Below are 24,304 nucleotides of genomic sequence, written 5' to 3' on the forward strand. Positions count from 1 at the left end.
GTAGTAGGAAAGGTTAGTGTAGGTTGTATGCATCCCTGAACAGTAGAGTCTTTAGGGAGCACTTGAAGCTTTTAAAACTAGAAGAGAGTCTTGTGGAGCGAGCCAGAGAGTTCCACAAGATGGGAGCCAGTCTGGAGAAGTCCTGTAAAACGGGAGTGTGATGAGGTGACAAGAGAGGAGGAGAGTAGGAGGTTGTGAGCAGAGCGAAGGGGACGGGAGGGAGAGTATCTGGAGACAAGGTCTGAGATATTGGGGGGAGCAGTGCAGTTGAGGGCTTTGTATGTCAGAGTGAGAATGTTGTGTTTGATCCTAGAGGCAAGAGGAAGCCAGCGAAGAGATTGGCAGAGAGGTGCAGCAGATGAAGAGCGACGTGTAAGGAAGATGAGTCTGGCAGAGGCATTCATTAAGGATTGTAAAGGAGCTAGGCGGTAGGTGGGGAGACCAGAGAGGACAGAGTTGCAGTGATCGAGGCGGGAAAGAATGAGAGTGGATTAAAATCATCACACTTTTTCATGACACTATAAATGTATTAAGTTTACAACCACTCTAGTCTTATGTGCAAACAAGAAATAGGAGTTATCATTTGTATTGTTTATATTAAATCAGGTGATTTGGGACTATGCTTTGCATGATATAGTGCCGATCTTGTTATTTACACCTAGCCCTAGATTGGAGTTGTTATATGAATTGATGTCACTATTACCTATTTACACAATTTTTAGTGGATAGCTTGCTATTGCGGATTATATGTACTGTATAGATAAATGTGTCCTGTTACTGATATATTGTCTTTAGCCCTTTTGCCTTTTTTTTTTTAATATATATTTTAAATTAATTGGAATATGTACCAAATTCAACCTCTAAGTATATATGTTATTTTAAGAGGGGACTATATTTTTTCCCCCTAACCTTATAGCTGGTTGTTTACCATTGCATATAGATATTCAAGATATTTTTAGGTCAGAATAAAGTCCAGACTTGCTTTAAGAGGCCCCTTGCATTGGTGGAGAACTAACAAAGATAAATAGCCCACCTTAGTGAAATTGGCAAAACCCTACTTATGCATCTCAGGCACCTAAACATCATCTGAATGCCACTTCTATCCTGCAGGCAAAATAGCTGCAAAAGAGAGCCAGCCTCAGCCAGGAGCATGATGACATTTTTACATGGCAATGCAAAGTTTCTGAAAGAGTGAATAACAGAATTATAAAACAGTGATAGTCTACCTCTTACTAGTTCTACATTTTTTTAAACAGTTTGTGGTTTTGTTTTGCTTAATTAAAAAAAAATGTTTCTCTGCTTAAAAAATTAGACCAAAAGTTGTGTTAATGTAAAGTTGTAAAGTTTTAGCCTGACGTTTATATTTATAACACTCCGTATGTGGATTTTACTTTAAATATGGGAATAATATTTTTTAATCAGATTAGTCGATTAATCGATTATGAAAATAATCGTTGGTTGCAGCCCTAAAAACAGGATTTCATTCATAAAAGTTTACCTTCACTTTAACAGGTATCATTGTATCAGTCCTTTAGACTGAATATGTAAATATGGCTGTTGATACAAAGTACATAAAAGTCACAAGACTAAAAGGATACTAGAGGTAATGCAACAGATTTGCAAATATTTGAAAAGGAGCATGCATGTGTATTTAGCAGCAGCATATGAAACAATGTATAAATACATAGCAATATGAATTATTGCTAACACTGCGGCCACATGGCTAAAATGTGCACAATCCTGAACTCAGATAAGATTAAAGGGAACCTGAACCAAAAAAAAAAAAAAAAAAAAAAATGTTTTTCATGATTCAGATAGAGCATGCATTTTTAAGCAACTTTCTAATTTAATCCTATTATCAAATTTTCTTCATTCTCTTGGTATCTTTATTTGAAATGCAAGAATGTAAGTTTAGATGCCGGTCCTTTTTTCGTGAAAAACCTGGGTTGTTTCTTGCTGATTGGTGGATGAATTTATCCACCAATAAAAAAAAAAAAAAAAAAGCTTCAATGCCTTCTTTTTCAAATAAAGATAGCAAGAGAATGAAGAAAATTTGACAATAGGAGTAAATTAGAAAGTTGCTTAAAATTGCATGCTCTATCTGAATAACAAAAGAAAAAAATTTTGGGTTAGTGTTTCTTTAAAGGGACAGACCATTCAAGAATTTATACTGTTAAAAAAAAAATCCCTTTATTACGCATTCCCCAGTTTTGCATAAGTAACACTGTTTTATTAATATACTTTTTACATCTGATTACCTTGACTGCCACCTTATTTCAGCTCTTTTGACAGACTTGCATTTTAGCCAATCAGTGCTGACTCAAACTCCACGGGAGTGAGCACAATGTTGCTATATGGCACACAAACTAACGCCCTCTAGCTGTGAGAAACTGTCAAATGCATTTAGATAAGAGGCAACCTTCAAGAGCTTAGAAATTAGTGTATGAGACTACCTAGGTTTAGCTTTCAACTAAGAATACCAAAAGAACAAAGCAATTTTGATGATAAAAGTAAATTGGAAAGTTGTTTAAAATTAAATGCCCTATCTGAAGCATGAAAATTTAAATTTTGACTAGATTGTCCCTTTAACAAAAGCATACCAAGGGAACTAAGCAAAATGGAGAATAGAAGTAAATTAGAAAGATGTCATGCTCAATCAAACCCATTTAAGAGTAATTTTGACTTTACTGTCCCTTTTAATATAAGTAATGGCTTTTCCCTAGGTAAACAAATGGTATTCACAAGTATAACTCACATCAAACAATAAGTATGGATAGAAGTGCACTTTGAAACATTAAATTTGAATATGTATGAGATTTAGCTATGCCAGGTTGTAAGGTACAGAACTCCTAATAAACAAAAATATTTTAAATGACCTGGATTTGAAGTTAGAACTGCACACCTTGGGTCAATATAAATGTGGGCAAGTTTCACCCTATCCTGTTCGAAGTACTATCAATGCAGCAAGTAAATTTCAACTGTGTTTCCTGATTTCCAGCATAAAAGTAATACATTTGATAATATTTGATAGTTACCAATCATTAAAATGCCATTGTGTAAATTTCTTCTTTAGGGAGAAAGAAACAAGACACATACGGGTAAAACCGTTCATAATGCTCTTTTTGAAAAAGTAACAAACCACAGACAATAACGTTTGTGGTTACATACAGTAGGAAAAGCACCTAAATTCCCAGAAAGTACAGAAAAACAGCCCTCTGGGATAAAGCATGTGACGAAAGTATAAATAATGGATGATACAATGTTTTAAGCTGGTCGCCAGCACGCTACAAACTTTACAAGGACAGAAAATGCTCTAATATGGTACATACAAGCAATAGTGCAATAATAAAATACTCTGATTAACAACATACAGGTATACCTCACTTTACAGTGCTTCACTAATACAGCACTAATATGGAGCTGAAGTTCAACCTCCAAGGATTTACTCATCAGAAGTATGCAAGAAAAGCGACTGGCACCGTTTTGTGATGCGCAGTTCAGTCTGTTTACAGCACTGCAGTGCACTCCGTGTCTCAGTGTTGTAGTCTGGCAAATTTTACAGGTACTGTACAGTTTTTATGGAATACTAATTGAATACTGTACTAGTGTTAAAACTAAACTTAGCGGTTTTGCACACCTAATATATGTTCGTTGAAACATGTTTTCAAGTTGTTACACACTGTCAAGTGAAAAGAAAACAAAAACTGCCTTGTTTCACTATAAGAAAATCAAGCCTAGCATTTGTGAAACGCTAGGATTGACCAATGAAATAAATAAAGGGGAATTTCATTCATAAAGGGTAAAATACTTCATGCTGAAAGCCCCTTTATATGTTTCAAGGCGTTGCCGAACTGAGCTGCTAAGGCAGCCCACGGCAGAACCCTGTTTTGCTTGAGAGGTGACGTTTTCACCTCTTAGCCAATAGCCCTGCGGGAAATCCAGCTTGTCTCCCAGTGGCACCGGATTTTCTGCATGCTACAGTATTTGCTAAGAGGTGGAAACGTCACCTCTTAGCAAAACGTCGTTCTGCCACGGCCTAAGCAACTCAGTGCGGCAACGCTATTTTATACTTCATGAATGAAAGTCCCCTTTATTTGTTCCAATAGTCAATCTTAGTGTTTCAGAAACACTAGGATTGACTTTCACTTTAAAGCCAGCTGCAGTAATAATGTTAGATAGAATAATGCATTCAAATAAAAGATTACTCTGAGAAGAGCATGTGGATGTATTTTTTAAAGTTTCATAAATAGTGACAAACTAAGTATAAAGTTTTAATGTCTATAAAACAGTGGGAGCTGCTATGTTGTAACTTAGGTTACCTTCTCTGCTGTGGCCAATTAGGAACAGTTATAAATAGGTCACTAGAGTGTGCAGCCAATGGCTGTGTGGAATATAAAAGTGTTCTGCACTTCCATTTCTAAGAGGAACTGAAAAGCTCAGTTTCAGAATGGAATTACAGAAAAATTGGGACAAAATAATGAAAGCATCTTGCAATTTTTTTTTATACATGTGATTTATCATTTTATATTACCATTTCAAAGTGTTTAATGTGCATTTAAGACAAACTATAGTTCTGACATATGGCTTCTATTTATCTATCTTTATACCTTTGCATGACTCTTGAAAGTGAGCACACTAGGTTTTTTCATAGTCTTCCCGGCTCCTAAAGTCGATATAAATTTGTAAGTTACCTTATTACTTCTATTATCAAATTGTGTATAGTATTGATATGCACATTCTGAGGCACTAACTCAAACTGAGCATGTGCAAAAGTTCAAGGTTTACACATAAGTGACTAGCTGATAGTTGTCACATGATACAGATGGACGCCAAATTAAAGGACATTTGTTTTTCATTTTAAACTTTTATTGAGAGAAAAAAAAGTGGCATGTTACAAAGCTGAAATTCAACCAATAAATTAAAAGGACATTTTTAAATTTATTAAGAAAAATATATTGATCATTTGTAAGTGATATTGCATTGTCTTTCATTACACACTTTTGGATAATTTAAATCTACTGTTTAAAGATCCTTTAAGCAAAAAGGAGGGTGAAAGTGACTATTCAAAGAAGTTGTGTTTGTTTTTTTATAGACAGAGGGTGACAACTAAAGCACTAGTGCTATGATGAAGATTTAAAAAGAAATCATAATACAATTAACCCAATGTTAAAGGGACATTGAACCCAATTTTTTTCTTTCGTGATTCAGACAGAGCATGAAATTTTAAGCAACTTTCTAATTTACTCCTATTAATTTTTCTTCGTTCTCTTGCTATCTTTATTTGAAAAAGAAGGCATCTTAGCTTTTTTCTTGGTGGACAGCACTTTTTTATTGGTGGATGAATTTATCCACCAATCAGCAAGGAGAACCCAGGTTGTTCACCAAAAATGGGCCGGCATCTAAACTTACATTCTTTCAAATAAAGATACCAAGAGAAGAAAATTTGATAATCCCTTTAAAGAGCATAGAGAGAGAAAAAAATTCAACCAAGTCATAGAACCCATTCCTCTGGCTCTGGTCTTGTGAGATTATCTAAGAAGCCTCATTGGTAACGTGAGGTCCGACAATGTATAAAAAGCAAACTATACCTTGAGGGTTGTTTATCACACTAGGGTTATGGAAGTAAAGAAGACACCAATATTACAATATAATGTGCAAAAAAAGAAGTTTTCCAGGATGTTTTTGCCATAATCAGCATTTACTATATGCAGTTTTTCTCAGCATGTAATAATGTTTTAACACATAACTGACTTGATGTTCTTTCAATATTCTTATTAAGTATTTCAACCCCCTGGTTGTACATGAGAATTGTAATATTGCACGATTATGTGTTCCTAAAATAGTATTCAGGTTGTCCAGGGAAAACAAAATTAAAAGGAACATTCCAGACGAAATTGGAATCCACGTGCATGCATTTCAGTTGGATAGAAGCATTTTTATAATATACATGTATGAGCAAAAATGCTTTTAATAAAACATATAAATTAAAAAGGGACACTGAACCTAAATTTTTTCTTTTGTGATTCAGATAGAGCAGCAATCTTAAGCAAGTTTCTAATTTACTCCTATTATCAAATTCTCTTTATTCTCTTGGTATGTTTATTTGAAAAGCAAGAATGTAAGTTTAGATGCCGGCCCATTTTTGGTGAACAACCTGGGTTGTCCTTGCTGATTGGACAGCACCAATAAACAAGTGCTGTCCATGGTTCTGAACCAAACATTTGCTGGCTCCTTAGCATAGATGCCTTCGTTTTCAAATAAAGATTGCAAGAGAACGAAGAAAAATTGATAATAGAAGTAAATTAGAAAGTTGCTTAAAATTGCATGCTCTATCTGAATCATGAAAGGGAAAAAAAATGGGTCCAGTGTCCCTTTAAGTATGCACTGTGCATCAGCATTTTAAACAGCACTTGCACAGAGATCATAAGATGCCTGTACCATTTGGTAATGACTAAATGCCTGGATACAAACCCCACTGGCACTGAGCAGCTGCAGTATATAAAATGCTGGGGCACTGAGAATATCTATGCTTCACATGCAGAGAAAAATGTTAACACTAAAACAGTGATAACTTTTACTAGAACCATTTTTGCCAATACATATATGTATATTGCAAATGTGTTTCTACAAAATAGACAATATATGTGCAGCATTGTATACTATCAGAACATCTAAACTTGCTTTGCACAAGTAACATTGACAGACAACTTCTCAAATGCTATAAATCTAACTTTCCAATTAACAAGTATTATGGGAAAATAGAGAATGCTGCTTCTGAGGCTACCTAGGTATGCTTTTCAACAAAAGATACCAAAAGAATGAAGCAAATTTGATAACAGGTGTAAACTGAAAAGTTTCTTAAAAGCGCATACTCTATATGATCCATTAAAGTTTAATACTGACTTTCAAGTGTGTTTAATTTCTCTTTATGAAGGTCCATTATCCTAAGATTTAGACTCATCCCTACAGACACACACTGTACAAAAAAATATAAAGAAACAACTTGGGGAGAGAATAGGTAAGTGGAGGTAACATGATGTCCAGACTCTTAATATACTTATTAGCATGATTATATAGGGCTTTTTCTATATAGGTTTGTGAGAGTACTTTGGATCTGACCAAAGCTCATTAAAGGGACAGTTTAGTCCGAAATAAACTTTCATGATTCAGATAGGGCATGTCATTTTAAACAACTTGCCAATTTACTTTTATCACCAATTTTGCTTTGTTCTCTTGGTATTCTTAGTTGAAAGCTAAACATAGTTGGTTCATATGCTAATTTCTAAGCCCTTGAAGGCTGGCTCTGCTCTCAGGGCATTTTGACTGTTTTTCACCATTAGAGGGTGTTAGTTCACGTGTGTCATATAGATAACACTGTGCTCACGCATGTGGAGTTCCTAGGAGCCCGCACTGATTGGCTAAAATGCAAGTCTGTCAAAAGAACTGAAATAAGGGGCAGTCTGCAGAGGCTTAAATAAAAGATAATCACAGAGGTAAAATGTGTATTTTTATAACTGTTGGTTATGCAAAACTAGGGAATGGGTAATAATGGGATTATCTATCTTTTAAAACTAACAATTCTGGTGCAGACTGTCCCGTTACTTTTGTCTCCTAACATTCTGGATTTTTCTACATTATAGCTAAATCCTGAAATAAATCTGAAACAAAACCCACAAAATATTTATATTTGATTTAGAATGATGAAAAACAATATATGGAACATTGTTCTGCTTGTATTGTCAGCAAATGAACACTGAGACAAGTGACTGATACCAACTAGAAATGAAGCAGGGCAGTAATGCATAATCACACTATGCACCAGTACGGAGAGAAATATTAATGTTATATATGTACTGTATATATTAGTAGTTTTTTTAAAGTACAAACTGCAGGGCTTGCCTAATCAAGAGCAGTCAATGGACATACCCCTGGAGTTATAGTTTCTTTATTGTGCTTGGTTAGTTATAAAGTAACCTTTGCAAAGACCAAGCAATCACTGTGTAGCATGTTTTAAGTGTCATTAACATAGTTCCTACACGATGCACTCTCTTGGCCAGTGAAAAAACTATTTTATAAAGGTAAATTACAGTTAAAGTAAGCAATTAATAATGAAAGTACATTAAAGTTTTCTTTACGACAAACATTTTATGGGTAATGACATTTTGAGTTTAACGTCCCTTTATTTAAATAAGTAATACTTTTAATCCAGACGCAGGTACACACTAACTATGCTTTAATACTCGATTACATAATACTCCTATGAGTGAGAAAACAGTGAGTGAATGTTTCTTCCTCTCCAAACCTTCACTGTAGGATACGGTACCATATATTACATACATCCCTCCGCGCCCCAACCACAGGCCCAGTAACCCACTGTTCAGGCTCCAGTACCAATAAGCGCACACCTAGCACCCCGCAGGCCCGGCTCCGCACCCGCCTCGGTGCCTTAGTGCACTTAATGCCACGTGACTCCCCCCAAACACAAACAAGTCAGGAAGAGCGCGGACCAGGACACCTTGCAGCGCGGCCTCTCACCTTATGGGCGTCTAGCGCAGAGGACGGAGCGGCGTCTAATACAAATGATTACTGTGCTATTCCTTCACTTCGGTGCCCGCTTCCTGCTCCTCACAAACCATAACAAAGCGCGCACCAAAATGGCGACCCCCGGAGCATAACCATAGAGACGGAACTCAAATCCAGAGCGGTCCCGTCACGCCTCTCTGTCGCGGTCTCCTGTGATTGCGCCTCACCGAGGTCTCAATCTATCGAGCAAGCGCGCTGTCTATGACGTAACTACGCCGCCATCTTGCGATTGGCTACACACATAAAGATAAAGAACACATGACCGCCATCTTGTGATTGCATTCGGCATTTTACCACGTTTTAGTTACATAATTGGCTTTAAAATTTGACATTTTGAGCAGGAAGTTGTGACGAGTTAGAAGAGTAGAAACACTGTTTTATGTATATGAATTGTGCATTTCATTGATGAACACATGTTCTCACAGTCTCATCTTGCAAAATAGCGATAACCTAGGAACCAACGTGACTGGTCTGTGTACCCGAGAGGAAATATTAATGTGTGTGCAAGAGGGGGTCTGACCTCTTACAGAGTGAGTATATATGTATTTGCCCTTTTATACTCACATTCCATTCTTTCAGTATTAAAGGTTTGTACTTTGCATATATTTATATATATATTTTGTTTTATTATTAGATATACACACACATATATATATATATACACATATATATTATAATAGTGAATATGTTCTAAGATCATGAGGTAAGGTATGTTGTGTTTTTGTTCACTAAACACCTTCAGATTTAAATATAAAATGTTTATGTGTAGTTAAACAAATTTGCAACGTAAAATCAAAGTTTATTTTGCTCCCTTTTCATGTAATTTAATGCTGGAAATACACACTGCAGACTTCTCAGGACTAACCTTGCTACATATTGTGACCCTAATTGGATTTAACTGCTAACAATAACATCCACAGAACAATAGACATTATAGTAACATAATGACTGTGGCCGGCCCCGTCTGCAGACTCAAGACTGGATTGGCTCCTCCAAATTAAGCAAATGATGGGTGTAGTTTGGCTAATGAAAACTAATTGCAGCAAACACATTACTTTTTTTTTTTTTTTAAATGTTTAGATTTGGCTGATGTTATGTATTGTCCCTTTAAAGTGAAAGTCAATCCTAGGGTTTATGAAACGCAAGGATTGACTATTGAAACCAATACAGGGGACTTTCATTCATGTTTTGCTTGAGAGGTGACTTTTTCACCTCTTTGCCAATATCCGTGCAGGAAATCCGACTTGGGACCCTTGGGAGCTGGATTTACCGCACGGCTATTTGCTAAGAGGTGAAAACGTCACATTTTAACAAAAAAATGTTTTGCCGTGGGCTTCATTAGCAGCTAAAAACTGTGCCAGGTAAAAAACCGCGATCGGTTTAAACAAATAAAGGAGCTTTCTACATTAAAGGGACATTATACACTCATTTTTTCTTTGCATAAATGTTTTGTAGATGATCTATTTATAAAGCCCATAAAGTTTTTTTTAAAAATTAATGTATAGTTTTGCTTATTTTTAAATAACATTGCTCTGATTTTCAGACTCCTAACCAAGCCCCAAAGTTTTATGAGAATACCATCAGATACCTACCCCAGCTTGCTCCTGTTTGTGTAAAGGGTCTTTTCATATGCAAAAGAAGGGGGAGGGGGGAGTGTCTTATTTCCCACTTGCAGTGGGCTTTCCAGCTGCCTTTTCAACAGAGCCAAACTGACAGCTTCTAAGTAAGTTTTTAAACAGTTTTATACTGGATTTTTATATCAGTATCTGTGCATCTTATTCTTTATAGTAGTGTCTATTGCATGCAGTTATATGAAAATGAGTGTATACTGTCCCTTTAAGTATCTTATACTTCATGAATGAAAGTCCCCTTTATTAGTTTCAATAGTAAATCCTAGCACAGTGCTTTCCAAACTGTGTGTCGTGCCACATTAGTGTGTCCCTGCTTCAGCACAAATTTTTTTTTAATTTTTTTTTTTTTTTAATGTTTTTTGGTTTCCGACTTTCTGCCTGCCTGCTACGCATATCACATGGTTAACACGTGATTGATATCTAGTGGTTGACAGATCATCTTAACCTATTGGCGGTGGGAACTGAAACTATTCCCATTGGCAGCTTTGGCGGCACATTGGCTCCGAACTACATGTGTAGTCTCTTCAATTGGCTGGTGACTGCATGTGTAGTCAGTGAGTGGTACAGCAGTGTTTTTTGCAGCGCGGGCAGTAGTCAGTCGGACTCACAGAGCTCTGAGGGCGGCAGCTTAAATGCTGAGCTTAAAGCGACAGTAAACACCAGAATTTTTGTTGATTAAAAAGGTAGATAATCCCTTTATTACTCATTCCCCAATTTTGCATAACCAACACAGTTATAATAATATACTTTTTACCTCTGTGATTACCTTGTATCTATGGCTCTGCAAACTGCCCCCTTATTTCAGTTTTTTTGACAGACTTGCATTTTTAGCCAATCAGTGCTGACTCCTAGGAGCTTCTCGTGTCTGAGCTCAATGTTATCTATATGAAACACATAAACTAACGCCCTCTAGTGGTGAAAAACTGTCAAAATGCTTTCAGAGTAGAGGCAGTCTTCAAGGTCTAAGAAATTAACACATGAACCTCCTAGATTTAGCTTTCAATTAAGAATACCAAGAGAACAAAGCAAAATTGGTAATAAAAGTAAATTGGAAAGTTGTTTAAAATTACATGCTCTATTTAAATCATGAAATATTTTTTTTTTACTTTACTGTCCCTTTAAGTCAGAAGTCAAAGTATTTTTTTTTTGCAGCTAGCTCCCGGTAATGCATTGCTGCTCCTGCTCTTGATATATGGGTAGGAAGTGGAAGCTTAAAAATGATTGATGATGAAATGTGAGTGTTATTAAACTTTTTTTAGCTCTTGCACATACATCCTGTTACTTGTAAATACATTTCGTTATTATATAATTTATGTTTGTGTCCGTATCTCTTAAAACAAGTTAGTTTAAAGGGACAGTCTAGGCCAAAATAAACTTTCATGATTCAGATAGAGCATGTAATTTTAAACAATTTTCCAATTTACTTTTATCACCAATTTTGCTTTGTTCTCTTGGTATTCTTAGTTGAATGCTTAACCTAGGAGGTTCATATGCTAATTTCTTAGACCTTGAAGCCCACCTCTTTCAGATTGCATTTTAACAGTTTTTCACCACTAGAGGGTGTTAGTTCACGTATTTCATATAGATAATACTGTGCTTGTGCACGAGAAGTTATCTGGGAGCAGGCACTGATTGGCTAGACTGCAAGTCTGTCAAAAGAACTGAAATAAAGGGGCAGTTTGCAGAGGCTTAGATACAAGATAATCACAGAGGTTAAACGTATATTATTATAACTGTGTTAGTTATGCAAAACTGGGGAATGGGTAATAAAGGGATTATCTATCTTTTAAAACAATAAAAATTCTGGTGTAGACTGTCCCTTTAACCTCCTGTGTGCCAGTACAACTGAATTACTGTGTCGCAAAATGATGTAGGTCTAAAAAGTGTCACCGACATGAGAAGTTTCAAAAGCTCTGTCCTAGCATTTCCAAAACGCTAGGGTGGACTCTCCCTTTTGGCACAACCAAGGGAAGAACGTTCAGTTCAGAACAGATAAATACTCAGAGACTGAGGAATTAAGGGAACCATTTCTGTGTCGTTTGTGATTTGAGGAAGAACTTGACAAAAGTAAAGGGATATGAAACCCACAATTTTACTTTCATGATTTAGACAGAACATGCCATTTTAAAGAAAATTCTTATTTACTTCTATTATCATTTTTTTTTCATTCTTTTGGTATCTTTTGTTAAAAAGATTAGGATCTGGCCCATTCGTGGAGCACTAGATGGCAGCAGAGTTACAAGAATGTTATCTATTTGCAAGAGCACTAGATGGCAGCAGAGTTACAAGAATGTTCTCCATTTGCAAGAGCACTAGATGGCAGCAGAGTTACAAGAATGTTATCTATTTGCAAGAGCACTAGAGGGCAGCGGTTTTACAAGAATGTTCTCCATTTGCAAGAGCACTAGAGGGCAGCGGTTTTACAAGAATGTTATCTATTTGCAAGAGCACTAGATGGCAGCAGTTTTACAAGAATGTTATACATTAGCAAGAGCACTAGAGGGCAGCAGAGTTACAAGAATGTTATCTATTTGCAAGAGCACTAGAGGGCAGCGGTTTTACAAGAATGTTATCTATTTGCAAGAGCACTAGAGGGCAGCAGAGTTACAAGAATGTTATCTATTTGCAAGAGCACTAGAGGGCAGCAGAGTTACAAGAATGTTATCTATTTGCAAGAGCACTAGAGGGCAGCAGAGTTACAAGAATGTTATCTATTTGCAAGAGCACTAGAGGGCAGCAGAGTTACAAGAATGTTATCTATTTGCAAGAGCACTAGAGGGCAGCAGAGTTACAAGAATGTTATCTATTTGCAAGAGCACTAGAGGGCAGCAGAGTTACAAGAATGTTATCTATTTGCAAGAGCACTAGAGGGCAGCAGAGTTACAAGAATGTTATCTATTTGCAAGAGCACTAGATGGCAGCAGAGTTACAAGAATGTTATCTATTTGCAAGAGCACTAGATGGCAGCAGAGTTACAAGAATATTATCCATTTGCAAGAGCACTAGAGGGCAGCAGAGTTACAAGAATGTTATCTATTTGCAAGAGCACTAGAGGGCAGCGGTTTTACAAGAATGTTCTCCATTTGCAAGAGCACTAGAGGGCAGCAGAGTTACAAGAATGTTATCTATTTGCAAGAGCACTAGAGGGCAGCAGTTTTACAAGAATGTTCTCCATTTGCAAGAGCACTAGAGGGCAGCAGAGTTACAAGAATGTTATCTATTTGCAAGAGCACTAGAGGGCAGCAGAGTTACAAGAATGTTATCTATTTGCAAGAGCACTAGAGGGCAGCAGTTTTACAAGAATGTTCTCCATTTGCAAGAGCACTAGAGGGCAGCAGAGTTACAAGAATGTTATCTATTTGCAAGAGCACTAGATGGCAGCAGAGTTACAAGAATGTTATCTATTTGCAAGAGCACTAGAGGGCAGCAGAGTTACAAGAATGTTATCTATTTGCAAGAGCACTAGAGGGCAGCAGTTTTACAAGAATGTTCTCCATTTGCAAGAGCACTAGAGGGCAGCAGAGTTACAAGAATGTTATCTATTTGCAAGAGCACTAGAGGGCAGCAGTTTTACAAGAATGTTCTCCATTTGCAAGAGCACTAGAGGGCAGCAGAGTTACAAGAATGTTATCTATTTGCAAGAGCACTAGATGGCAGCAGAGTTACAAGAATGTTATCTATTTGCAAGAGCACTAGAGGGCAGCAGTTTTACAAGAATGTTCTCCATTTGCAAGAGCACTAGAGGGCAGCAGAGTTACAAGAATGTTATCTATTTGCAAGAGCACTAGAGGGCAGCAGTTTTACAAGAATGTTCTCCATTTGCAAGAGCACTAGAGGGCAGCAGAGTTACAAGAATGTTATCTATTTGCAAGAGCACTAGAGGGCAGCAGTTTTACAAGAATGTTCTCCATTTGCAAGAGCACTAGAGGGCAGCAGAGTTACAAGAATGTTATCTATTTGCAAGAGCACTAGAGGGCAGCAGTTTTACAAGAATGTTATCCATTTGCAAGAGCACTAGAGGGCAGCAGAGTTACAAGAATGTTATCTATTTGCAAGAGCACTAGAGGGCAGCAGTTTTACAAGAATGTTATCCATTTGCAAGAGCACTAGAGGGCAGCAGTTTTACAAGAATGTTCTCCATTTGCAAGAGCACTAGAGGGCAGCACTATTTCCTGCCAAATAGTTCTCCACATGCCTACCTAGGTATCTCCAAGACATTTTTATATATATATATTGGGTTGTTACCAAAGGGAGAAATATACTCTTAATTTAAATAAATTGTCACTTTTTGTAGGAAAATACTGGTTATTCTAATGCTTTACAAGATGGTGGCCATAATTTATAAAATTCTAGTAAAGGAACACTAAAGTCAAAATGAAACATTCACGATTCAGATAGAACACGCAATGATAAACAACTTTGCAATTAATTTCCATTATATTAATATGCACAAACTTTTTCTATGCACAGTTTGAGGCACCAGCTCTTACTGAGCATGTGCAAGAATTCACAGAATATACGTTTATGCGCTTTGTGATTGGCTGATGGTTGTCACATGATGCAGTGGGAAGGAAATAGAACTATAACAATTGTCAGAAAGAAATCTACTGCTCATTTCAATTTCAAACTAAGTGCTTTTGCTTTGTCTTTTTATTCTGCATTTACATATGTTTTTTTTACTGTGTTTAGTGGTCCTTATTGAATTCTTTTTCACATATCCCTTTTTAAAAAAAATTTCTGGCTACTACATAGTGTTTTGTTTGGCTTCTGAGAGTCTTTACTTTAGTAAGCTGCTTAATGTATTATATAGTACTATCAGCTGTAAATAGGAGTTGTTGAAATCTTTTAAAGTGGCTGTGTGTTTGTCAAAACATATTAGCCTTATATTATGTTTTTATTCCTTATTACCTACATTTGGCTGAACACTAAATTCTAGCTATGCTAAGTAGGTGGTGACCCTATTAAAGGACCGGTAAATACAGTAGATTTGCATATTAACAAGACAATGCAATAGCACTTAGTCTGAACTTCAAATGAGTAGATTTATTTATTTTTTTTGTACAAATTTCAGTTATGTCTGTTTCCACTCCTGTATCATGTGACAGCCATCAGCCAATCACAAATGCATATAAGTATATTCTGTGAATTCATGCACATGCTCAGTAGGAGCTTGTGACTCAAAAAAGTGTAAATATAAAAAGACTATGCACATTAGTAAATTGGAAAGTTGTTTAAAATTGCATGCTTTATCTCACTTGTTTTCAAACCTGTACCCATGCCTCTCTAACAGGCCATATTTTGAGGATATCTGAACTGGAGCACAGGTGAAATAATCAGCTAATTAGTAAACATTATTTTACCTGCTCTCATCCAAGGTAAATCCTGAAAAGCTGACCTGTTGGGGAGGCCGGAGGACAGGTTTGAAAACCAGTGCTCTATCTGAATCGTGAAAGTTTAATTTTGACTTGAGTGTCCCTTTTAAATGAACATTAAGTTGACAGTGAACTGAAAATAAAACCTTCATGATTCAGATAGAGCAGTGATTTTCAACCTTTTTTTTTTGCCACAGCACATTTTTTTTACAATAAAGGGACAGTCAAGTCCAAAAAAAGTTCATGATTTAAATAGGGCATGCAATTTTAAACAACTTCCCAATTTACTTTTATCACCAATTTTGCTTTGTTCTCTTGGTTTTCTTAGTTGAAAGCTAAACCTAGGAGGTTCATATGGTAATTTCTTAGACCTTGAAGACTGCCTCTAATCTGAATACATTTTGACCACTAGAGGGCATTAGTTCACATGTTTCATATAGATAACATTGAGCTCATGCACGTAAAGTGACCTAGGAGTGAGCACTGATTGGCTAAACTGCATGTCTGTCAAAAGAACTGAAATAAGGGGGCAGTCAGCAGAGGCTTAGATACAAGATAATTACCGAGGTAAAACGTGTATTATTATAACTGTGTTGGATATGCAAAACTGGGGAATGGGTAATAAAGGGATTATCTTTCTTTTTAAACAACAACAATTCTGGTGTTGACTGTCCCTTTAAAAAAATCATGCGGCACACCACCATCCCAAAATTTTACAAAATCACACATTGTAGTCTAATACAGTGAAACCACTTGGGTCTCCTCATAATAATATAAAAGATTTTACTAGCGGGAGTCTGATGCTATGACAGAGTTTTCCAATTCTGAAAACTGAAAGTGCACATGACTGGTTTCACAAGTCATATCTGCCCCTACTAATTGGCTTCAACAGGAAAGGTACATCCACGGAGGAGAAAGTTAATACCAAGACCAAGAGACTCCAAGAGGCAACAAGCCCGTCTGCATGAGAAGTGTTTTGGGACATCTTCATTACAAGAAACCTATTCCCACATACTCCAAGAGACAGATGAGATTATAAGAGAACATCTACCGGTCTACTGGAACAATCTACCATTGATATATACCCCCCATTGCGGCATACTTACCTCATCAGATTGGGGTAGTTTCTGGTAAGGGTATTCATTACTATTTACCAACACTAGGATTCATTTCCTTTATCCATCAGACTAGCGCAACTTGTTGGGTATCGCTTGTCTCTTCCCAGGTTTCCTGGGGAGTTACATTCTACTTGTTCATATATGAACAAGTAGAATGCGCATGTGAGCATGCGCGAAACGCGTCAGATCTAGCACCCCTTGCACACCTGTGTTAGTGCTACTCACCCTGTGTATCCAATAAAGTCACTTGGCAACAAGTTCCTGGGTCCTCGTTTTTCCTTGTGTAATATATATATATATATATAACAAACAATTTAGTCAATTCAATTAAGCTTTATTAGCATGACAGTAACTACAACTGTATTGCCAAGGCTAGAGGCACAATAATAACAAAAGTTACACGTATTGAGGCTGTTAGGGGGGTACCAGTGATGAAAATAAATTCTTAGGTGATATACAGTAGTTCCTTGCAAGTAAAAGTTTCACTTGTTAGGGCAGTAAGCAGTGCACAAGTATTGAACCCAAAAGCAGAAACTACTGGGGCCCAAGTGATCCTACTGTTAAAGTCTCTAAGCCTAGTGGGCACAAGTATAAGAGTTTCACAATCAGTGTAGGATAAGTGGTAGTGGTAAAAAACTGTTAAAATGCATTCTGAAAAGAGGCGGCCTTCAAGGTCTAAGAAATTAGCATATGAACCTCCTAGGTTAAGCTTTCAACTAAGAATACCAAGAGAACAAAGCAAAATTGGTGATAAAAGTAAATTGGAAAATCGTTTAAAATTACATGCCCTATCTGAATCATGAAAGTTTATTTTGGACTAGACTGTCCCTTTAAACTTTCATGATTCAGATAGGGCATGTAATTTTAAACAACTTTCCAATTTACTTTTATCATCAAATTTGCTTTCTTTTCTTGGTATTCTTAGTTGAAAGCTTAACCTAGGAGGTTCATATGCTAATTTCTTAGACCTTGAAGGTCGCCTTTTATCTGAATGCATTTTGAAAGTTTTTTAGAAACATAGAAACATAGATATTGACGGCAGATAAGAGCCATAGGCCCAGCAAGTCTGCCCGACCTTACCTAACAGTATAAACTTATCTAGTTCGTAGGATAGCCCTATGCTTGTCCCATGCATTTTTAAAGTCCCCCACAGTGTTTGTTGCTACTACCTCTTGAGGAAGTTTATTCCATAAATCAATCACTCTTTCTGTAAAGAAGTTTCCTCAAATTACTCCTGAATCTACTACCCTTTAGCTTGAGCTCATGACCCCTTGTTCTTGAATTTTCCATTTTATGTAAAATACCCACAGCCTCAGTTTTACTAAACCCTTTAATGTACTTGAAAGTTGCTATCATATCACCTCTTTCCCTTCTCTCCTCTAAGCTATACATATTTAGGTCAATGAGCCTATCCTGGTAAGTTTTATTTTTTAGACCATGTACCATTTTGGTAGCCCTCCTTTGCACAGATTCAAGTTTGTTAATATCCTTCTGAAGGTATGGTCTCCAGAACTGCACACAATACTCAAGATGAGGCCTAACTAATGATCTATAAAGTGGCATAAGAACCTTACTATTTCTGCTGCAAATACCTCTACCAATACATCCAAGCATTCTGCTTGCCTTACTCGCTGCCTTACTACATTGTTTACTAAGTTTTAAATCATCTGAAATAATAATTCCCAAGTCCTGTTCCTCGTCTGTAACAGTCAGTAAAGTGTCATTGAGTCTGTAATTAACATTTGGATTTTTCTTCCCTAAATGCATTATTTTACACTTTGCTGTGTTAAACTTTAGACCCCAGTCGTTTGTCCAATCCTCCAATTGTTGTATATCACTTCTCATTTTGTCTACCCCCCCTGGAACATCCACTCTGTTGCAAATTTTTGTATCATCTGCAAAGAGACATACTTTCCCCTGTAGCCCTTTGCTGATATCGCAGATAAATATGTTAAACAAAACAGGCCCCATGAACTAACACTGGAGGGTGTTAGTTCATGTGTGCCTTATAGAGAACATTGTGCTCACGCCCGTGGAATTACTTATGAGAGGGCACTGATTGGCTAAAATGCAAGTCTGTCAAAAGAACTGAAATAAGGGGGCAGTCTGTAGAGACTTAGATACAAGGTAATTACAGAGGTAAAAAGTGTATTAATATAACTGTTGGTTATGCAAAACTTGGGAATGGGTAATCCTTTTTAAACAATAAAAAATCTGGAGTAGACTGTATTTTGACCTTACTGTCTTTTTTTTATTTATATATCATCTATTATCCGTTGCATTATAAAATAGCTGCACACAAAAAACATGTGCAGCCCAGGAACAGACTCATGGAAAATCTTATTAAAGGGACATGAAACCCAAAATTTCTTTCATTATCCAGATAAAGAATACAATTTTATAAAGTTTTAAATTTACTTCTATTATGAAATTTGCTCTGTTCTTATGTTATTCTTTGTTAAAGAGATATCTAGGTAGGTAGCGTTCACATGCCTGAAGAACTACATGACAGGAAATAGTGCTGCCATCTAGTGCTCTTGCTAATGTATAACATTGTTGCAAAACCACTGCCATACAGTGCTGCAGACACGTGCACACTCCTGAGCTTACCTTCCGGCTTTTCAACAAAGGATAACAAGAAAACAAAGACAATTTGATAATAGAAGTACATTGGAAAGTTGTTTAAAGGGACACTAAACCCAATTTTTTTTATTTCATGATTCAGATAGAGCATGAGATTTTAAGCACCTTTCTGATTTACTCCTATTATCAATTTTTCTTTGTTCTCATGTTATCTTGATTTGAAAAAGCAGTACTGTAAGCTTTAGAGCCAGACCATTTTTTGTTCAGCACATGGGTAGAACTTGCTGATTTGTGGCTAAATGTAGCAAACCAATCAGCAGCTCTACCAAGGTGCTGAACTAAAAAATGGGCCGGCTCCTGACCTTTTATTACTGCTTTTTCAAATCAAGATAACAAGAGAACAAAGAAAAATTGATAATAGGAGTAAATTAGAAAGTTGCTTAAAATTGCATGCTCTATCTGAATCATGAAAGAAAAAATGAGGGGTTAGTATCCCTTTAATATTGTATGTTCTATCTGAATCATGAAAGAAACATCTCCCCCTTTAAAGGGATATTACACTTGACATTTCAACAATGCATACAATGTTTATTGTATCTCTGCTGCAGTGGCCAATTAGGGGCAGGTATAAATTAGCTCCTTCATATATCATACAGCATGGAGGAGGGTCAGTGTTCTGAGTTACACAGAATGAGTGTTATCCTTTCTGGGGGCTGCAAACTACAATTTTCCGATTTAAAATACATTAACCCCTTTACACCGTTAGGATGTTCCATGCTGTACTAACAGCGCTGGGCTTTAACATCGTTAGGACGGCATGAAAGATCCTACCATATACGACGTCCTGCAGCTTTCCCCTTTGACATAGGCAAGGATCGGCCTGGGGATCGTGCCTAGCAGCATAGGCAGCCCCCCATGATCCAATCCTGGCCTTGAAATCATGAGATTGCATCGATGATCTTGTGATTTAATATTTACTAATAGTGTTTACAGGGAACACTATAGTACCGCCACAAAGGGGTTAAAAGCAAGCAAAATAAATAATGCAAAGGTTTGTCGCTATACACAAAGGAAATTTGTTTTGAAAAATTATAATTTTAATTTTTAATTCCTGTAAGAATATGTTTTGGTTGTTATCGCTATTTAATAAGATTGCAGGCTCAATATAATATGTGTGTCAATTCCTAAGTATTTCTTGAAAAAGACTAATAATTTATATTTATAATATGATGTTTTTCAGGTTTGAATTGGAGAGATGCTGTCCCAGCTTAGAGGGAGGTTTTTACCGCTAAAATTTCAGGTAAGCTCAGTTTATGTTGGAACAGCCAGGTAAGAAACTCTGAGTAAGAGCGCCTGTGGCACAGGAAACGTGTCGGATCAGCTGTCTGTTTTGGCCTGGAGTATGACTATGTACCTTTGTATGTACTCTTAATAAACTATAGACGTAGAGTTGGTGTCTACATTATCTCCTTTACCTGCTGTCAGATTGGAAACTGGAATAGCAAATTTACATTACTAAGGGGTCGATTTATCAAGCTGCGGCGGACAGGGGAGCACATATGCACCCCTGTCCCTCTGGCAGGCTGAATTCCGCTACCAGAATTTAGCATTGCACAAGAACGCAATTTTGTGCTCTTGTGCAATGTCGCTCCCTGTCCGTGCATAGCCAATCATGGTGGGCAGCAGCTGTCAATCTCCCCGGTTGGACGAGACCGGAGAGATTGAAATTCGCCACCTAAGAGGTGGCAAAAGGTTAGGGAACCAGCGGTCTAATGATAATTGTGAGAGCCTGCAGCCGTAGGGGGTTGAAGGCTGGTGAAAGCCTTTGATAAATCAACCCCTAGATGTGATATGTGCAGTACAGCGAGTATTTTTTTCCTGTAGCATCGGTGGCTCTAAAATTTGTAAAGTAGCTTGAAAAACAACATTGAAAGTGGCATGAAAGTCCAAATTACATCTTCATGATTTAGATAGAACATTCAATCAAAAAAATCCAGTTTTTAGCCTTTTATCCCTCCCTCTTTCTCTTTGCATACTTATTAAAACATAGCTCATTCCCATGAGAGCATACTGAGGTAAGCTCAGTAGTGTGCACGTGCCATAAGCACTATATGTATAAGATTGTTTCAACCATTGTTGCAATCACGGCTGTTATATAATGCTCAAGACACGTGCACGCTCCCGAGCCTCCTTCAGTATGCTATTATGGAAAGCGTAATTTTAAGCAAAGGAGAACAAAAGAAGGGGTCAATTTGATAGCAGAAATAAAATGAATATTTTGAACTCTAACTGAATCATAAAAATTTAATTTATTAGTTATTTCTACTAATGCAAATTCAAAGGTTTTTAACACAGACAATACAATCTATACGCTCTCCTAGTGTTTTCCATAAATAATGTTGCTAGCCGGGTGGGGCAGTGTAATACTTTGCAAAATTATAACATTTTCCTTTTATTTATAAATGTTACTTAAAATATCCAAAGCACAAACTAATTGCATAATCTAACATAAATTGATTTAATATATGCAATAATTATTGAAAGCATTAGCTAATTTTAGCATAGTATTAGCTTAAAGGGACAGTGTACACTAGATTTTTCTTTGCATAAATGTTTTATAGATGATCCATTTATATAGCCCATCTAGGAGTGTTTTTGTAACAATGTAGAGTTTTGCTTATTTTTAAATAACATTGTGCTTATTCTCAGACTCCTAACCAAGCCCCAACGTTTTAGATGTATACTGATGTCTACAGACTCCTGGTTGTGTAATGGGGCTTTTCATATCCAGGGGAGGGGGAGAGTGTCTGCTCTTCCTACTTTCCCAGCCCCTTTTAGTGGGTGTCCTAGCCTAACCTCATCAACAGTGCTAAACTTGGAACTTCTAAATAAGTTTTTAAAAGGTTTTATACTGGATTTTTATATCCGTATCTGTACATATTCTTCTGTATATTAGTGTCTATTACATTGTTATATAAAATTTAGTGTATTCTGTCCTTTTAAATTTTGTTCCGGGTGGTCGGTAAATCAGCTGGATGATGTGCCCAATAAATAGACCTTGGGGAGAACTCTGCTCTTTCATTATGCACATTGTTACTAAGTTTTCTTTTTCTTTCTTCTAGTTGCATAAGGTAACGGCTCCAATGAATGTCCTGTGTAAACGAAGCCCCATCATGCACAGACTATCCACAGTCTGCTCCGTTAAATCTCCCTTTAATACTTACATGTCTAACTGGCCGAGCAGCACTTCAAATCTCAGTTACACAATGAGAATACACAGCTCTGCTTGTTGTCTAAAGAAAAGAAAGGTCCAGGAGGAACCTGAGAAACATGAGCTGGACTTGCTACGATATGACATGAGAGCTCTGAAAGATGCACCAAAGCCAGCTCTCTATCTGGGCTTAGGGGGATTAATCCCCTTTATCTCTGCACCTCTTCTGATGAGCGTCACAACATGCTATTACCCAGAGGTGGCTTTTGCCCAAGTAGCATATGGTGCGTCCATACTGTCCTTCCTTGGTGGTGTCCGATGGGGATTTGCCATTCCAGAGAACAGTCCTGCCAAACTTGACTGGATGAACCTCACAAACAGTGTTGTACCACCTCTCCTGGCATGGCTCGCCTTACTGTTTCGGGAGAATACAACAGAAGCAACGTTGCTAGTAATCATGGGGTTAGGAATTGCATTGCACTATGACCTTGCACTTCTTCCAACCTACCCATCCTGGTTTAAGGCTCTACGGGCTATCCTTACTCTTGTAGCTGTTTTCTCTTTAGTCGCCACGCTAATAGTCGCTGGCTTATATCCCCACAAACCATTGGTTACAAAAGAAAAGTAGATCAAATCCTATTTGTTCTATACCAGTGATTCTCAACCACAGTGTTGAATCACTCAGCTGTGCCACCAACAGGGCACTAGAGGGAAAAAATTGAGTATCTCTCTGTCAGGTTTTCAGTGACACTGTCATTTTACAAATATACTGACTTCTGTAACATTAATCTAATTTCATACCAAAATACTCCCAATTTATTTGAACATTGTATTATTATTATTAAGTGCTAATTTATCTGTGCAAGTCTAAACCACAGCAAAATGATTAAACACATAGTTACAGTTGTGTTTCTAGGCTCAATACATTGCTGCTCCTGCTTATGTTGTTCACCTGGTGTGTCAATTTGGAGTATTTTGTCATTCAACCAGAATGTCCCTTTTTATCCATTGCATTTTGTATACTGTTGTATTACTTGAATGGATTGATTGGGGTGTCACAAAAGTATGCATATGGTGTTCTACAGAAAATAAATACATTTAATTAGCGTTTATGCTGAGGCAATCTATGTCTGAAAATAAAAATAACATTTTGTTAGGAAGTGTTTGGTAAAATAGAATATACAGTATATCAAGCTCACCGTGTTATATCTACAGCATTAACTAGCACTGTGCATAATGCCTATAAGAGTCCCTGGTAGTGTTCATTGGAACATATATCATATGATGAATACAGGGCTTGACAAATCTTGGAGACAAGAACTTTTGGCTCCTATTTTTTTAGACTAGTTTAGATATATCTGTGTAAGAATCCTTGGTATACTTAAATAAAAATGAACATGGTTCTAAAACTTTCTCTCTGACTTGTACATTAAATATTAATTTGTACTGCCCTGCAATAAAAAATAAAAAAATATTTTTGCTCATTTTAAATGTGCTTCTGTGCTTAAATAAACATTTTATTTCTTTAATTCTGTCTTTTATTATTTTCTTTATTCTTTTCAACCATTGCACATTTATACAACTGTGTGAGTTTTTTTTAGCATGCCTCTTATCATGACTGTGCAGTCATAATTTGCTATTTAATAAAACATTCTCAAAGTTCTTAAAACTCATACTAGAGCCTGCTGTGTTAAACATATGCCATATAATGCACTTTATAACCACAATGAAATAAAAGCATGTAGTGTTAGCCTTACTAATGACTGTAATGTGTGCATCATCATCATTAGGGTTACTAATGACCTA

At 36.8% G+C, this 24,304-nt stretch overlaps 2 protein-coding genes across 4 annotated transcripts in view; one reads left to right on the forward strand and one right to left on the reverse strand.

Moving 5' to 3' along the window:
• The window catches only part of LOC128640788 (vasculin-like protein 1), a 77,291-nt gene extending 68,610 nt beyond the window's left edge, over nucleotides 1-8,681 (reverse strand). The window contains exon 1 of the mRNA XM_053693209.1: nucleotides 8,536-8,681. The gene's annotated coding sequence lies outside the window, so the exon portion shown is untranslated. The remainder of the gene's footprint in view (nucleotides 1-8,535) is intronic.
• A 179-nt stretch (nucleotides 8,682-8,860) lies between these two features.
• Nucleotides 8,861-24,027, forward strand: TMEM69 (transmembrane protein 69). Of its 3 annotated transcripts, none has more exons than XM_053694062.1 (3): nucleotides 8,861-9,113; nucleotides 20,528-20,587; nucleotides 22,410-24,027. In XM_053694062.1, exons 2-3 carry the CDS (start codon nucleotides 20,543-20,545, stop codon nucleotides 23,124-23,126), a joined length of 762 nt encoding a protein of 253 aa, XP_053550037.1. In that variant the 5' UTR covers nucleotides 8,861-9,113; nucleotides 20,528-20,542; the 3' UTR covers nucleotides 23,127-24,027. The 3 variants fall into 3 exon arrangements, with proteins under 3 accessions (XP_053550037.1, XP_053550038.1, XP_053550039.1); XM_053694063.1 differs by having other exon boundaries at nucleotides 9,101-9,170; XM_053694064.1 differs by lacking the exon at nucleotides 8,861-9,113 and adding an exon at nucleotides 16,578-16,716.
• The last annotated feature ends 277 nt before the right edge of the window (nucleotides 24,028-24,304 follow it).

Source organism: Bombina bombina, chromosome 10, assembly GCF_027579735.1.
Source record: "Bombina bombina isolate aBomBom1 chromosome 10, aBomBom1.pri, whole genome shotgun sequence".
In the NCBI taxonomy this organism is placed as follows: domain Eukaryota; kingdom Metazoa; phylum Chordata; class Amphibia; order Anura; family Bombinatoridae; genus Bombina; species Bombina bombina.